This window comes from Anguilla rostrata, chromosome 18 (genome assembly GCF_018555375.3).
Source record: "Anguilla rostrata isolate EN2019 chromosome 18, ASM1855537v3, whole genome shotgun sequence".
NCBI lineage: Eukaryota > Metazoa > Chordata > Actinopteri > Anguilliformes > Anguillidae > Anguilla > Anguilla rostrata.
In genome coordinates this window covers 2,370,831-2,387,445 of record NC_057950.1, presented here as the reverse complement: position 1 = coordinate 2,387,445, position 16,615 = coordinate 2,370,831, and the positions used below count along the sequence as shown (strand labels likewise).

The 16,615-nt window shown below is 48.9% G+C and overlaps 2 protein-coding genes across 2 annotated transcripts in view; both read right to left on the bottom strand.

Annotated features, from left to right (window-relative positions):
• Window positions 1-4,706: 4,706 nt before the first annotated feature.
• LOC135244743 (protocadherin-15-like) overlaps window positions 4,707-16,615 on the bottom strand; it is a 187,824-nt gene continuing 175,915 nt past the window's right edge. The window contains exons 36-41 of the mRNA XM_064317270.1: window positions 11,161-11,182; window positions 10,528-10,569; window positions 10,330-10,403; window positions 8,204-8,318; window positions 5,579-7,749; window positions 4,707-4,847 (exon numbers count right to left, since the gene is read on the bottom strand). Of these exons, the coding sequence (XP_064173340.1) occupies window positions 5,599-7,749; window positions 8,204-8,318; window positions 10,330-10,403; window positions 10,528-10,569; window positions 11,161-11,182 (2,404 nt within the window). The 3' untranslated portion in view covers window positions 4,707-4,847; window positions 5,579-5,598. The remainder of the gene's footprint in view (window positions 4,848-5,578; window positions 7,750-8,203; window positions 8,319-10,329; window positions 10,404-10,527; window positions 10,570-11,160; window positions 11,183-16,615) is intronic.
• LOC135245185 (protocadherin-15-like) lies at window positions 14,368-15,965 on the bottom strand (the record flags this gene model as incomplete). The annotated part of the gene is made up of 2 exons (XM_064318105.1): window positions 14,368-14,729; window positions 14,885-15,965. Coding segments are annotated over 2 exons (1,443 nt in total), but the record flags the coding sequence as incomplete, so codon positions are not given.

Here is a 16,615-nt window from a genome sequence, read left to right as displayed (position 1 = left end):
CCCTACCAAATAATGAGGGTGATGACAAAAGATTTGAAATAAAACCCTATTTAGCTTTGTTAGACCATTAAATAAAAGATATACTAGGTTTAATAAAATATACAATGCATATATTCAGACAGTCATTTGCATTAGGGCTATGAAGACAGTCCTGTCTTCCTCTCTGTGAATAACGTTAATCAGACACTTGGGAACACGGCTATGTCTTGGTTGGCTGATTAAGCCACTCGCTCTCAAACTTTCAAAGCCGTTGGCCCTCTTAAAAAAGAAATACATTTTCTGTCACCCAGTCCTTATTAAAATGTGGCCTGATGCATTCAAATATGGGATTAAATGTTGTTCTTTTAACATGTGGACAGACAACTGCATGCACAGTGTAACAAGTGTACGGTTAAGTTTAGCTCATTTGAGCGAACGACAAATAGTAAATTCTCGCTGACCACCTGAACCGCTCATCACGACGCACCCTGTAGTCTGCGGTTTGCACACGATGGTGTGAAGGGGCACCATCGACACATTCCGCCATCTAGTGGTTAAAAAAAATTACACCGTCCATGCAGTTCTTGTAAGCATCCCCAGAGAGCATCATCATACTACACAAACTGTATTTTAGTTCCGTTACTGCTGGACACTGAAGCGTGGATTAATTTAAGCATTGAAATTTTAATTAGTCAACATCTGAAAACAATGAAAATGAAATGGTAATCGGTATTTTCTGATTTCATATCTTGAAAAGGGAAAATAAATAAAAAATAAAAATAAGAAAGTCTGACTAAATCGCCGAAAGAAAATTCTGTAATGTAAAAGATTGCCTCAGGGTTCCCAGCCGTAATCCCCCATCAAAGGCTGTCAAACTGCCGCGGAAGGCAAGGTGAGCAAAGCCGTTCTACTGACACAGGATTACAGGTATTTAAAATAAAACAAGGCAGGCTGTTTGGATTTATAGACATCTCATTAAAGTACGGTGGTGCGTTTTCCCTCAGGCGCTTGAAATTCTATATTGGGGGTTAAGAATGGTACATCATCGAAATTGCACACGTTATAAGATTCGTTCACTGAAGTGTGGATCGTAAGAGCACTTCATACAAACGGGACCAACAAATGGAATGACTCTTAATACCCTCAGGGCTACCTCAGTTTTAAGGACCTACTACTACTGGGTGTTTCAATTTGACTCCAGCCGTAGGTCTACATTTAATACATTTCATGGAAACTACAGACTGACAGATAATACGTTCGTACATTTGAATACACTTAAAACCTAAATTCGCTTGCGCCCGATGGACACGACATTGCGCCGGAGTTTGAGAGCGTAGCCTACATCCAAATCGTTAATTCTACAACAGGACATAATACGGCACAACACCGTCCGACAGGAAGAGAGCCAAAGTCTGTGGCGTGCAGGGTATGCATCAGAGATTCAGGCACAGAGCATACACCAAACGAAATGCAAATTTGCCACACCGTACACGGGGTAAGAGACCCATCACCCACCCCACCCCCCATCTCTCTATTGAACATTCCCCTCCCTGGTTTGCCAGCTAGTTTTGTCGACAGCGACCCTAAACAGCCGTGACCGACACATATATATAAATGAAACTTTGGTTCCGGACTCCCGGCTCAGCATTTTATAAGTTTTCCCCAGTCCTGGGCGTAGACTCTCAAGCAGCCCCAGGTGTGAGCGATTAGAACAAAACAGATGCCAATAATTTAATGTCATTACTTACAGGCGGCAGCACCCGCTGCCACCTGAATATTAGCTACAGTATTCATGTGGATAAACAGGGCTAAGCTTCAGTTGCGCGCCCACTTGAAAGAGAGACGGTTCAAAACCTGGTTTGATTATCTCTTTAAGTAATTGCTGTTTATACTGGCATACCGACAGCAGTCCACCTGCTTGCTAACAAGCATCAGTTTTAATGCAGATGCTCCACATCATGTGCTATGGAGGGCCAAGAAGAGGCAGGATTTCAATTCCAACCAATCACTACACCAGCTGATTTCACTAATTAGTTCCCTCCCGTCTGGTTGCAGGTGTGCTAATCAGTGAAATCAGTGGGGGTAGTGATTGGCTGGAATGAACACCTGCATACTCTGCCCTCCAAGGCACGCGATTGGGCACCACTGCACTAATCATTACATCAGGGGCGACCAATTTTATCCGTAGTGCTCGGCAAGAACAAAAACCTGCGCCCACACCGGCCCTTTTCGGATAAGATTGGACACCCCCGCATTAAATCGTGTGCCTGTGATGACTGAATGATTGGCGTCCAGGATAAGCCCATCCAGATGATATTGTGGTCAGTGCCAGCTTTGAGCCTGTGCCCATCAGCATCCAGGAGAAAAGACTGATGAGAGCAACTGGTCACATGACACTCTGTTACGCTGAACACCACGGCAGATTATTAACACAACACACCGTGCAGCATGACAGATGATAGTGCTTGTTAAACAACTACTGACATCTGACCATGGAAATGGCCCATTTATAGACAAGCCCCCTTGTAGTAAGAGTAAGTCCCACGCTTTCAAATAATCTTGTTTTGTTTTTGTTGATTTTATCATTGTATCTAATCCCCCTGACATTTATTTATTCACCCTCCAGCTGCGGGGTTTTGTGCTCACCTGTTTGTGTGCACGGTTTTGCTAAGCCTCCGTTATGGAAAAGATGTCTGATGTGCGATTTCACTGTCTGACATTTAGCTGAAAGAGGCTTTGCATTAGTGTTAAGGTTAAGTCTATGGATTTAGATTTATTTTTCAGCTAAAGATTTATCTTTCATGATAAATGTTTTTGAGCGCATTTCCTTGTATTCATTTCTTCATGCTGATGAAATTTAGAAGCATCTGCAGAAATAAATCAGATCTCACATTTTCACAACAGTGCATTTCTTCACTTCACACCAGTCACTGCAGGCGTAATGGCTTACTAGCTACATGTTCGCTATAATTAGATAGCGAATGCTTCTTGCTCAAATTATTCTGCTGAAATACTCCTTTAAATATTTAAGGATGTCCCAATAAAAAATCCAATCCAATCTAAAAAAAAATTTGGGTGGGACAAATACACACTCAACCGATACGTGAAGAAAGTTTATTTTTGTATATAATACGGCATTTGGTTATCTTTTCAGTTCTGCGGAGATGTACTTGTGTGACATATCAAAAGTTGAGTAACCACAGAGGATATCACATTGCATTTTATTTAGTTAAAAATATCACACTCTAATTACAAATGTCAATTAAGAACCATAAAATCGTAGCCAAAATATTGACATTTATGCCAAGTATGTATGCAGTATGCAAATCTGTAATACTCTGAAGTATTAATTTGTCAAGATTGAAGATATATCTTCCAAGATATATTCATATAAAACATCTAATGATTTCATACTGCTGTGTTGAATTATTGTGAAATGACTAAGTAATAGAAACAAAAACAAAACCAAAGGCCTCCTTGTCTGCAAACAGAATATCTTACAAACAAAATACACATATACTATAGCTTAATTTCGTTGTATAACTGCAAAAAATGGACAATGCGTTCATGAGATCGTGTCCGTTTCTTTAGAATTCAAAATCTGCTAATACTAAAAATAATACTTGTGAAAGAAGTTAGACCAGGGAGTCAAACTCATATCCCCGAGGGCCACAGTGTCTGATGATTTTTGGTTTCCCTTCAATCAGTGGCCAAATTAGGCCTCAGATAGAAGTGTCTGGACTCTTCAGAGATCAATAAGCACTGAATTGCAGAAACACACCAAAACCAGGAGACAGTTAGGCCCTCCAGGACTGGAGTAATGTTTCTGAATTAGACTGATCAAGGTGTTTTTATCCCCTGAATCTGAAATGCTTCTCAGCTCGGTTATTAAAGTTAATATATCCTGAATTCCTTCATTACACACAAACAACTGAGTACCACACAGCAGTACCACAAAGGGATTATGTGAGCCAGTTTGTTAACATATTGCTTTCTTTTAAAAAAAAAAAAAACATGAGTTTGTTAGTCCTTTTAAGAAACCAGATATAGCAAAAAAATCAATCTTACTGGTTATGTAAAGAAGAAAAACAAAACATAAGTGCAACTACGTAGTTTTCTTTCTCGCAGAAGTGAAGGGCAAAGGGGGTCTCCACATACAGCATTAGGCATGAAACATAACTCCCGTCCTTCAGTTCAAGGTTAAAAAGAGGAGCAGGTCACAGTTTTGTCATTGGTATGTGCAGGTTGTTCCAGGGTCCCATCCACAGCTCCTCGTCCTCAGACTGTGTGTGCTCGCCGTGCGACTCAGACGGCTCTTTCGCCCCCTCCTCGCTGTTCAGGGCGGTCTCCTGCTCGTCCCCCCCGCCCCCGCCCCCGCCGCCGCCGCCCCCCCTCTCGCTCCTGGCCTTCACGCTGGGCTTCGGCACCGCGTTCTCCGGGCCCGTGGTGCTGGATGCCAAGGAGCTGCTGGAGGGCCTGGCGTTGAGGTTGAGGTTGAGATTGAGGTTGAGGTTCTCGTCGGCGACGGTGGCGGCGGCGGCGGCGGCGGAGGAGGAGGAGGAGATTGCCCCGGCGACGTGGCCCCCCAGGGGGAGCCGTTCTTCCTGAGTCACCGCCAGTTTGTCCAGCTTTTTGAAATGTTTACCCAGCCTGGCGGGGGAGCACACCTTCAGGTTGTTGGAGAGGCCGGGCCTCCGGGTCCTGATGATGGAGCCATTCTGAGCGAGGTAGACGGTCCCGTTCACGTTGCTGTGACCGCTCAGGTTGGACAGGCGGTTTCTCTGGGACTCGGGGGCGCTGTCCTCCCCCGTGGAGCTGGTCTCGTGCTCCCGGTCCACCACAAGTTTGATCCTCTTGTTCCGTCCGTACTGGAGACATAGAGGACAGAGTGGATGGTTACACGACAGCTTTAATAGGAGGACAGAAGAGGTGTGGGTCAATTCCACATTGATTCAGCCAATTCAGGAAAGCTAATGAAATCCAATTAATTAATTAAAAAAAAATCCTCATGGATCATTTTAGACATTTTTGAATTTCGGGAATTTAATTTCGATGACTGAAATGAAACTGACACCACCCTGATGACAACTGACCCATACACAACCAAGGAGCCATCTAAATGTCCTTTACTTTGTCCTTGTCTGATTAGAACAACATTTTCTTTGGAATTTTCAGCGACCGCCACAACAAAATGTTTGGTAAGAGAGGAATTGTGTAATGCTTAACGATGTTTCTTACTTTAAAGGATAAGGACAAAGTGCTTTGCATTTAGACTGATTCTGGCTGTTTCAGTGAAAAACAGTTTCAGAATACATTAAAATCAAAGAAGAGCGACAACACCGTGTACACAGCAAAGGGGGAACAACACAAATCAAGAGTTGCAGAGATGTACAGGAAAAAGCTGAAGAAGAACTTGGGGAAAAAAAGTTATTTTTCGCCTTTGGAAGTTTGAAAGACGGACTTTTAAACAATCACTTCAAACTGATTCCGAGCGTTTGAAAGCACATCAAGAAGGAGCTCTTCAAAAGAGAAAGAGGTTGTGCCCAGGCCAGGAGAACGGCAAGCTTCTCACTCAAGCAAACATCCCAACCCAGCTTACTTGACTGGCCTGCACGTCATCTAAAAAGAGGTGCCGTCTCCCCCGATGTCCGACTCATCTTCGTCATCCTCATCCTCAGCGTTGCTCCCAGTCGCGGAGCCACTGTGAGCGGCGGACGCCTCGCTGTGGCCGCTGTCCTCCGAGGCCAGACTTCGGGAAGACCTGCCGCTCCGAATGGACGTTTTTCCGGACGTTATTCCGTCCTCGTCGACTTCAGTTATCGGAGAAAGTCCGTGAAACTCGTCGGAGCTCTCGGCTGCGCTGCTGCTGCTCGCGTCCGTGCCGTACGGCGTTCCCGCGTGCGAGCCGTACGGCGTTCCCGCGTGCGAGCCGTACGGCATTCCCGCGTGCGAGCCAACGTCGCTCCCTCTGCTCTTCACGGTCGAGACGCTGGACCTCCTGGACATCGCCGCTTCGCTGGCCTCCTCCTCCTCCTCGGACCGCTTCGACTCTCCGCCGTCCGACACCTCCTCCTCGCTCTCCTCGTCGATCGTGTCTTCGGATCCTCCGGAAAGGATGGACTTCCGGGACCTGCGGCTCCCGCCCGTGGACCCGGAGCTCGGGGCGCTCCTCTCGCTTCCCGACCGCGAGCTTCCGCCCGACGTCCGGCGGCTGGAGGCGCCGCTGCGCACCGACCCGCCGTCTTCCGACCCGCTGGCCTCCGCCGAGCTCCCGCTTCGCCCCGCGCTGACGCCCCCCTCGCTGCCTGACGTCTCTTTGGCGGATTGCTCCGAGGACCCCCGGCTGGCCCCGCTCAGCGACGACCTTGCCGAGGAGCGGACGGACGACCTCTGGGAGCCGGACTCGGAGGCTGAGCCGCTGGCGTCACTGCCCCGCCCGCTTCCCGTCGTCTCGCCGCTGGACTTGTCCGAGGATGTCTTGCTGGTGGCGGTCCCTGATGACTTCATGGAAGAACGGGCGGAAGAGGACACCTGGGAACCGGAGCCCGTCACCCCGGACGCTGTGCTTTTCTCCTCATCGTCTTCATCATCTTCCTCTTCAGAATCTTTCTCTGTTCCAGACTCTTCCTCTGTGGCTGATTCTTTCTCTGTGCCCGATTCCTTCTCTGTTGCTGATCCCTTCTCTGTATCTGATTCCTTCTCTGTATCTGATTCCTTCTCTGTATCTGATTCCTTCTCTGTATCTGATTCCTTCTCTGTATCTGATCCCTTCTCTGTACCTGATTCCTTCTCAGTTTCGGACTCGTCTTCTGTACCCGATTCCTTCTCTGTTTTGGACTCCTCGTCTTCGGTACCAGACTCCTTCTCCGTCCCAGACTCCTTTTCAGTTCCCGACTCCTTTTCCGTAGCCGATTCTTTTTCCGAAACCGACTCTTTCTCCGAGCCGGACTCATCTTCGTCTTCGTCTTCGTCTTTCTCGGACTTGGACTTGCTCTCCTCCTCAGAGTCCTCGCCGGGCTCCTCCTGCTCTTCGTCCGAGTCCACCGTGCTCTCGTTGGCGTCGTCCCGGTCCAGGTCCACCTTCAGGTAGTCCTTGTCCTCGCCGGAGGCCGAGGCGGACTCGTCGCCGGAGCGGTCCTTCCCCCCGGCCTCCGAGCCGCTGGCCTCCGGCTCGCTCTCGCCCGTCACGCTGATGGAGACCTTGGACTTCCTGTCCTCCCGCTCCGAATCGCTGGCGGCCCGCGACGAGGCCTCGTCCTTCTCGCTCTCGGCGGCCGAGCTCCGGCTGACGCTGCTCTGGGACCGCCGGCGCTCCCGCAGCCTCTTGGAGATATCGATGCGCTTCAGCACCTTGCCCAGCCGCTTCCTGGCCGACGGCTTCTCCGAGACCACGCCCTCCGGCGGGGAGGGCCCCCCGGCCAGGCTGTCCTGGCTGTCGACGCGCCTGGCGGACGTCAGCTTGGCGTAGTCCTTGTCCTTCTTGACCTTGAACATGGCGGGGAATATTTTGGCCTTCTTCCACGGGGAAGCGGACGCGGGTGCGTCGGTGGTTTGGTCGGCGCCTTTGGACGGCACCAGCAGCTTGCTGAGCTTCATCACCGACCTCAGCCTCTTCGCGGCCTTCGAGCCGCCGGTCTCTGCGGGGGCGGCGGCGGCGGCCTCTTCTGGCTCCGCCTCTATCTCCTCCTCAGGGGGCAGGTCCCTAAACCCCACCCTCTTGGGCGGGCCCCTCCCTCGCATCGGTCGTCGGCCCCGCCCTCTGCTGCGCACCTGTCACCGTGACAACACTCCAAGCAGTGAGCATTTTTCTTTTGCCTTCATTTCAACTTTTCTCTGCAGTCCTGATTTGAATTTTGAAATTTCAAGTTAAATCAGTTAAAATGAATGGCTTTTTTCTTCATTACAAGGGAATAACAGAGCATGTCTTAATACTTGCTTAAACAAATTCCTGAGATGAAGAAAAAAAAGGTTGAATTTTGTGGCTCAAAGCATCACATATGAATTATTCATAAAAACAGCAAGGGCTTTTTGAAGAAATTTTGACTTTCCTCATATGCACAAATGAATCATCTGTACCATAATGTATTACATCTGTACTTGTTGTGAATATTTAATAACTTTAAAATAACACACACACACACACGCACACACTCTCCCCTAGTACATAATGGTCATTTTAGCAGGCTATTAACCCAAGAATGAAACGATGTTGGGGAGAATTTACCTCGGAGCCGTGCGGACTATAATAATACCCATCATCCTCCATGATTACCTCTCCGTATTCATCGTACATGGGAGAGATCAGCTTCCTGCGGCTCCCATATTGAGGCAGGTCATACCTAGAAGGGGAGGACAGGCAGAATACAGGTAGAATACAAGCACACTGAAAAAAAGTTGCATTTAAATAATTCTTTTGAATGTTCAAACACAATTTAAGGGCTGAAGTTGGGTATTTTAACACTTAAAAAAACACGGTATGCTTTCCTCTGTTGCTTCCCCTTAGCTTCTGATAAATGTGTCGCTGATCCTGTGGAGCGGAATATGTGATGCAAGCAGTTCCCGGCTTCGGGCTGCTCTGTGAAGATGCAGTGAGGTGTGTGGTGATGAAGTGTACAGGAACGTAAGATTTACAGGAATGTAGGACTTCTAATTTCCCAGCAGTCTTATTAAGCAAAAATACTTCCTGAACTTTGCAGCATTCTGAATCTCGTCTACTTAAAGCTCAGACCCTCGCCAGAAAAACTTTGTTCCAAGTTTTAAAGTTAATTTTTTTTGCTCCCAGGAAAAATCAGTTAATTGTTTTTTAAATATTAACTGTATTGGCAACACACGCCTGATCTTTTTGGACGACTGAACACATTGATGAACAAATGGAAACCCCAGAGCAGGAAAAGTATGAAAAAAATCGAATCAACAAAAGAATGAAGGAATATTGATCGGACCTTCATCGCAACTTGAGAGGATGTTCCATCTTTTTGCTAACACAAACCTCTGCCAACACAACCCTCTGCTAACACAACTAACACGACCCTCTGCCAACACAACCCTCTGCTAACAGAATCCTCTGCTAACACAACTAACACAACCCTCTGCCAACAAAACTAACACAACCCTCTGCTAAAACAACTAACACAACCCTCTGCCAACACAACCCTCTGCCAACAGAATCCTCTGCTAACACAACTAACACAACCCTCTGCCAACAAAACTAACACAACCCTCTGCTAAAACAACTAACACAACCCTCTGCTAACACAACCCTCCCCCTCATCGTTCTGCACAGTGACACAAGCCCGGGTTAAGTCCATTTTAAATGTTATAGATATTAGACTTGGCACACAAGGTCACTGCGATCCAGTGCGCCCTCTACAGGTGAGCTTGAGCTGGATATCCAGAATAATGGTTTGGCTCTTTTTGAGTTTGCATACATGAAATCACACGGTAGCCAAGGAGCCTAAGGAGACTACATTTTGTGTAACAATTGTCCTGGGTATGCTGGTTTTTAGTATGCGACTGTAGATGACACTTACGTAGTGTCACTTGCTTAAGGAATCTGAACGAGAACATTTAAAATGGTCACCTGCTGTCCATAAAATCAATTTCATTCTGATTAACAGAAAGCACAACGGCATTTTTACTAAGGAACGATGTTTAGAAGGTCCGTGGTTATCTGAGACCTGCACAAGGTGAACCGTATCAACAGAATATTTCTCAATTTTGTACAAATGTTACGCCAAGTTTCCATCCGCTCCTTTGATGTGTATAAGACGAATCCAAGAGTAAACTGTAATTATACCACATCTGTTCTCCTAAGTGTCCTCTTTAATAGCCGGCCATATGGCACTTCTCATTGTGTAAACTTAAAAGTTTGGTGAAGACGTGTATTATTAATGACAAGAAACCTTAACTGTGTTTATAATGAATTATAAAAAAATCTGCACATTTAGCAAAACTTGAAGGATAATGCTCTGGGCTGATGCACAGGCTTCACTATTGTGCAAATGATGCAATTAAAGCACATCTCAGTAATGATGCTGGCAAACTGTCATTTTAAATGGCTTTGTTTACACTTCGGGTGAACATATAAAAGCGGATTTCTTAGATAAAAGAATAAATGAGAGGGGGTTTAAAGGGCTAGATCAGTTTTTATGTACAACAAAGGATACTTTAAATATTTACAGAAGTTTCTGAAGGGTCACTTAGGGTACATATTGATATTAAGTATCTAAAAGATCCTTCGTTGCACACAAAAAAAACTGTCTGGGCCAAATCCATCCATTAAATCTGAAATAATATTGAAAAACCCCTGAGAGTGGACTATCCCATCAAAGTGATCTGAGAAACACTCACCCCTGATCATAATTATAGTAGTCCTGAGTGTAATACTCTTGTCCAGGGTCGATGCCAGACTCCATAGACAGCTCCTGGAGATGAAGCACAGCTCGTTACATCAACATACAGCCACCGGCAAGCAAGGCCGAGTCACCCAAGCGTTCGGGACTACAGCCCAAAACTTTGAGAGAGACAGGGGGGGAGAAATCTGTGTACCTCTGGTCTCAGGAGGGAGGGCCTCAGCAACTGCTGGTGTTGCTACAGGTTTTCGGAAAAGAGGAACAGAGAGAAGTTGGAAACAGAAGAGGAAAAAGAGTCGACAGCTTCACTGAGCCGGAGATGGATGACCGGAGATGACAGAAGAGGTCAAAGATTAAGGATGGATTTTTCAAAAGGGAGGTACAGTAAAAAAGACCTGCAGTGTGGCGGCCCATAGCCCATAGCCCACAGCCCCCAGCCCCACACCCCACAGCCCCACAGCCTCACACCCCACACTGCCCACACCCCACAGCCCCCAGCCCCACAGCCCAAAGCCCCACAGCCTCACACCCCACACTGCCCACACCCCACACTGCCCACACCCCACAGCCCCACAGCCCAAAGCCTGGCCTCATGTACACAACTGCACCTCCAAACCACACTTCCAAACCTTTCACCCACACAAGCTGAAACGCCACATTTTAACTGTTTGCAGGAATTAAATATCTGCACTCTGCATCACTTCCATAATGACTGAATGAGTGAAAATTGTAGTCACTTATCTAGTAAAAAAAAAAAAAATTCTGCTATTTTTCACACCGTAGACATGAATGTACATGCATGTGTACAGAAATCTGAAGAAATCCTTACCTCCTGCCTCCCATATCCCCGCCTGTGACAAGAAAGGGGAAGTAAAGAGTAAATGAGCAGTGTAATGATATCATTTTTACTAACAGAAAATAATATTTAATGATATTTAAAATTTAATAATAAAAAAAACAAAAATATCTATGATGTCCAAGTTTCACCTTACTTACGTGCGACTGTTTCATCCTGCCATTCCACTCCATGTAAGACTGTTTTTATAGTGTGTCTGCACATTACCTTTGAAGGCATTCGCGATCAATATAAAACGCATTAACTTCTGTCATAATACCGCCATTTTTACCCTTCGCTCAGCAAGCTAACGCACAAAGAGGAGGAAACACGGAAGGAAAGCAAATTACAAGGCCACCGTAAACTTCTGAAACAAACTTTTTAAAATGAGATCTTTCTGATATATTGACTCTCTCTCTCTCCGCCATTGTAAGTGAATTTGAACCTGCTGGAAAGGGGTAGAATGGAATGATGAAAGCTCAAAGAATCAGTCAATGCCTCTGCCTTCGAGCGAAGCACGCCCAATCGGCCAAATGCACGCTCAGTCGCTCCTGCATTCCCCGCCTCATCCCAGAGAAATACACCGCCTCTCTTTTCATTTAGGCGATGATGGAACACAGCGAATTAAACCGGCATAATCGCAGCACGTCTTTTTTTCCCTATTTCGCCCGGCAGATGCCCGTATCCAATGCGCGGTGACTTATAAATCACGTATTTAGATTTTCATTTTTTTTCAGTTGGATACAGAATGAAGGAGAGACGGGCACAAGACGGGGCGAAGACGCGTGACACTAAACGACTGATGATCGAACATCTCCGCCGTCGTCCTCCAGCCGTAAGTTTGGGGGACCCCTGCGGTGGGTCGCCATCCAGCCGTAAGTTTGGGGGACCCCTGCGGTGGGTCGTCCAGTGTTCCTCTCGCCACCTGCCGAACGAGGTGACGTAGCAGGAGGGCGAGTGCGTTAAACTGGGGTATCGTGATGACGACAGACGGATTTGTTCAGGGGCTGGGATATATCACTGACACCACACTCTTAACAGGTCCCACGAGGTGTTAAATGGAGGCGGGAGGCGGCCCACATCTGCACACTAATCTAATCACCGCAAAGTGGATCGTGTGGCGGGTTCAGCGCACCGCAGGACAGGATTATCTCGTCTCCGAGAACCGCAGATAATCACGTCAGCGCGACGCCGTGCGACTTTGACACGGCGAAAAAAACATCCCAGTACAAACCACAGGTTGCCTGCGAAGAGGCCTGCTGCTCGACAGGAAATGTCCAAAAATGAACACAAAAGGGGAAGAACACAACTGCCGCTCTGGGCCTGTGCGCTCAGACACATCTGGCGCTGTTGCTCGGTAACCGACACCGTCTGAAGTACCTCCTGACGCCCGGCTCCTCTGATCCGCCCGTTCAGCAACACGCCCTCCTGCGAGACTTCCTCTGTTTGCACGACAGGACTTCCTGTCATGTCCCGGGTCAAAGCGAGTCGTTGGCTCCTTTCTGATCAGACTCAGATCTGCGCGGTAGCAGCTGAGCGCGTTCCCGTTCCCCGGTGAAAAAGGTAACAGGGAAGCACTAGTCAAGACGCATCGCACGGCATCACATTAAATATTTTCACCGTGGCTTGTCCTAACCTCAGATTTGCTCATTTTTCATTATGTAGGCCGTTGCGTTTAGTAAAAAAATAAATAAATAAATAAACAACTTCAAAAGGTTTAAACCTGTGTTCATGTACCCAGATGCCAAATAGTACGCAAAGTAAATTTATAACTGGTTAAGTTTCTGAGTGACAAAAAAGGGGATGCTCTCTTTACTGGTGTTAAAATAGGTACTACTCAAACAGGTGTGGCACAGGAGAGGGTGAGATGCTGAGAGTTTGGAATGTGGGAGGGCTCAATAGTCCCTTAAGTGAGCAAAGTTTTAATGATAAAACTTTCCAAAACAAACAAAACATTTCTGTGAACATGTATAGTGATTCTGGGGGCGACGCTGAGACATCTGAGACTTGGGAATTGTTTCCCTTTAACACTGTTTTTTGTGTTTGCAGTTCGTTTCGAGATGGAAAGCCAGGCAGCATTATATGGCGACCAACCAACTGCCACCTAACATTGGTTAAAATCTGCCAAAGATACAGGATGCACAATTAGCTGCACATAGTTTTTTTGTTTACTAGTTTGAATACAGCATGCTTCCACTCCGATGCCTGGGGGTGGGGGTGTACCAAGCTATATTACTGCTAAGGCAACTATTCCTCTCTCTCTCTCTCTCTCTCTCTCACTCTCTCTCACTCTCTCTCTCTCTCTCGAAATCGGCACTTTTGACCGCGTCACCGCTCCAGATCTTCCCCACTCGACACGGCCGGCGTCACACAATAACCCGTTCTCTATCTTCAGACTCCCTGTTTGGGACCGTAGAAGCGTCAGACTCCCTGTTTGGGACCGGAGAGGCGTCAGACTCCCTGTTCGGGACCGGAGAGGCGTCAGACTCCCTGTTCGGGACAGGAGAGGCGTCAGACTCCCTGCTCGGGACGGAGAGGCGTCAGACTCCCTGTTCGGGACGGAGAGGCGTCAGACTCCCTGCTCGGGACGGAGAGGCGTCAGACTCCCTGTTTGGGACGGAGAGGCGCCAGACTCCCTGTTCGGAAGGCCTCGGCTTGTTAGAGCTCAAACTCGGGGATGGGAAAGGGGGCGGAGACTGACGGGGAGTACAGGAAGGAGAGGACAGAGAAGCGTGCGGTGTGCACAAAATACCTTTATAGAAAAATCCATCTGAGCACCGTTGTGACATCATGTGCATTTGGTGACTGAACCGAATAACACCTTGACAACATTACTTTATGACGGTGAGTTTGAAATCACCTGTGTATCAGCAATGGTCCCATCATGAATTTGGCATGTTTGCATCTCTGTTTTGTCAAGATTGGTTTAGATTATTTCTAGTCTGCTTTGTTCTAAGTGGGCAGGGGGAAAATCTGCAAAGGTTCCTTCTTTTAAATCTTAAATTGTCTCTATCACAATGTTTAAACAATTAAACCTTATAAATGAACAAAAAACACAGATCAAATAGTGTAAACATTCCAAAATATGTGACGATTAAAAACAATCATGGTGCAAAAAGTAACCTGAGAAAAGATGAGATGAAAAGAAAAGAAAAACAGATGGATGTAGAGCAGAGGGAGCAGAGGAAGAGAGGAAACGAGTCAGTGGGCGGGAGCCTGAGAAGGAAGTCGCTTCCCCGCTTCCTCCAAAGTGCAGTGCATGCTGGGATTTGGGTGGGCAGGCTGCGTGGAAGGCCGAGGTGGGGGGGCGTCGTCCTCAGCAGACGCGTGTGGCTTCTGGACGCCCGGGGGCGGGGTCTTGTTTCTGTCTATCTGGCCGTACATGTTGGCGACGGACCTCTCGATGTCCGAGAGGTTCTGGAGGTTCCGGAGGACCCCCTTCGGTTCTGTCCTCGGGGCCTCCGGCCGGGGGGAGGGGGGGCACGGGGCGCAAAGAGACCGGCCGGAGGGACACGTCCGGGGGCAGCGGCGGCAGGACGAATGGGGAGGCGGGGGCCAGGTGGCTGTTTAGGGAGGAGGAGGGAGAGGGAGGGGCAGGGGAGGGGCCAGCAGAAACTGCGGCGATGGCAGAGGTGGGGGTGGCGGGAGGGGAGGCGGGGCTTCTGGAGCGGGAGTTGGAGAGGGAAAGAGAGAGCGTGGGGGAGGGGCCAGAAGAAACTGCGGCGATGGCAGAGGCGGGAGGAGGGGTGGGAGGGGGGCGGAGTTTTTGGAGCGGGAGTGGGAGAGGGAGAGAGAGAGGGCGGAGGAGGGGCCTGCAGAGACTGCGGCGATGGCAGAGGTGGCGGTGGTGGGAGTGGGGGCGGGGTTTCTGGAGCGGGGAGGTCTGGCAGGATCTCCACCCTGACTTGGCCGGGCTCCACGGTGACGTAGCTGCAGATGCTGGAGCTGAACTTGCGCAGCACCGGCGGGGTGGGCCGGGGGGCGGGGGGCGGGGTGGGGTTGCTCAGGGCGACCATGGCGATGCTGGGGGGGACGTCCCCGCACCCCGGCGAGCTCCTGGGGCTGCTCGGGCTCCCTAGGGCCAGCAGCAGGTGTTCGGGGAGGTCCCAAGCGCCCCCCGTGTCCCCCGTGGAACTTCGGGAGAGGAGGGAGTTCCTGGAGTCCCGGCCCGAGCGGGGCGTACTGTCCTGCAGGGCCTGCTGCTCAAACTGCCGGGCCTGCTCTCGGACCGTCAGCCTGGGCTCCGCGCTCCAGCTGCCCTGCCCGCGGGCGTGGTCCAGCTCGTCCTTACTGTCCCTAAGCTCCGCCTTCAGCAGCCGCAGCTCCCAATCAGCCGGCTCCGGGGCGGGCCGCCTCCTCAGCGCCTCGCAGACCCACCCGCGCTGGAGCGGGACGGGCAGGCTCCAGAGCCGCCCCGCCCTGCCGCCGCCCCCCTCACGCCTCGCGCTCGGCAGCGGGGGCGAGTGGAACCGCGTCAGGCTCCTCCCCCTCCGGGACGTCCCGGGGGTGTCCCCGCCCTGGTACAGGGGGTTCCTGGTGGTGCACGGATTTTCGTCCGAGGGGAAGGCCTGGTTGCCGCAGGACGCCCCGTTGGCTGCAGGGAGCGTGCGGACGGAGAGGGACCGCGACGCGAACGCGCTCGCCAACCGCTGCCCGTCGCCGTCCGCCAACGCCAGCGACTTTCCCCTGCTCCGTTTCAAACGGCAAAGAAGAAAAAGACTTGAAAGAAAAGTAATGATGACAAGGAAGAGCAGAGAGATGGAAAGGAGGTGTGATCTGTGAGGATAGACTGCTCTACATTACCACACACAGGCGTGATCTGTGAGGAAACACTGCTCTACAGTACCACACAAAGGTATGTTCTGTGATCAAACACTGCTCTATATTACCACACCAGATGCTGGCTCCCATAGGCATTTCCTAAATGCTTAAGATTTCTTCCAAAACATGTATGAATAAAATAGACACATTTTTATTTTCGCAGAATGAAAAGTTTGTGTGGTTTTTTGTTGGCAGCTGTAAAATGAATATCTCCTATGAATCTTCAAAAAATCAATCGCACCGTATGAATGGGATGGGAATTGTCGAATTTGTTAGAAACACTTGTTTATATTTTTTCAATAAAGAAAAAGCAAGGTCACATTCAAGCCACTGATTTCGAAGAGAGCAGCAGGAATTTCTCAAGGCGTCAACGCAAAGCAGTGTTTGGAGGTAAGTTCATGTTTTTGCGAGGTTCCTTCTAGACTACTGACAGGTACTAGCAAAGCTGACACAGAACGACTAAACATATGGCCACTGTTTCCTGTAAAACATGCTTTTCACGTAAAACACGTTGCCTGGTGTGTACTGGAGGAGGAATTTCCTTCCGGGGGCTAACATGCTAAACAGCTAGCAGCTACAGGGAACGCACCGAGCCCACATAATTCAAGGAAGACATTTCTTACACAAG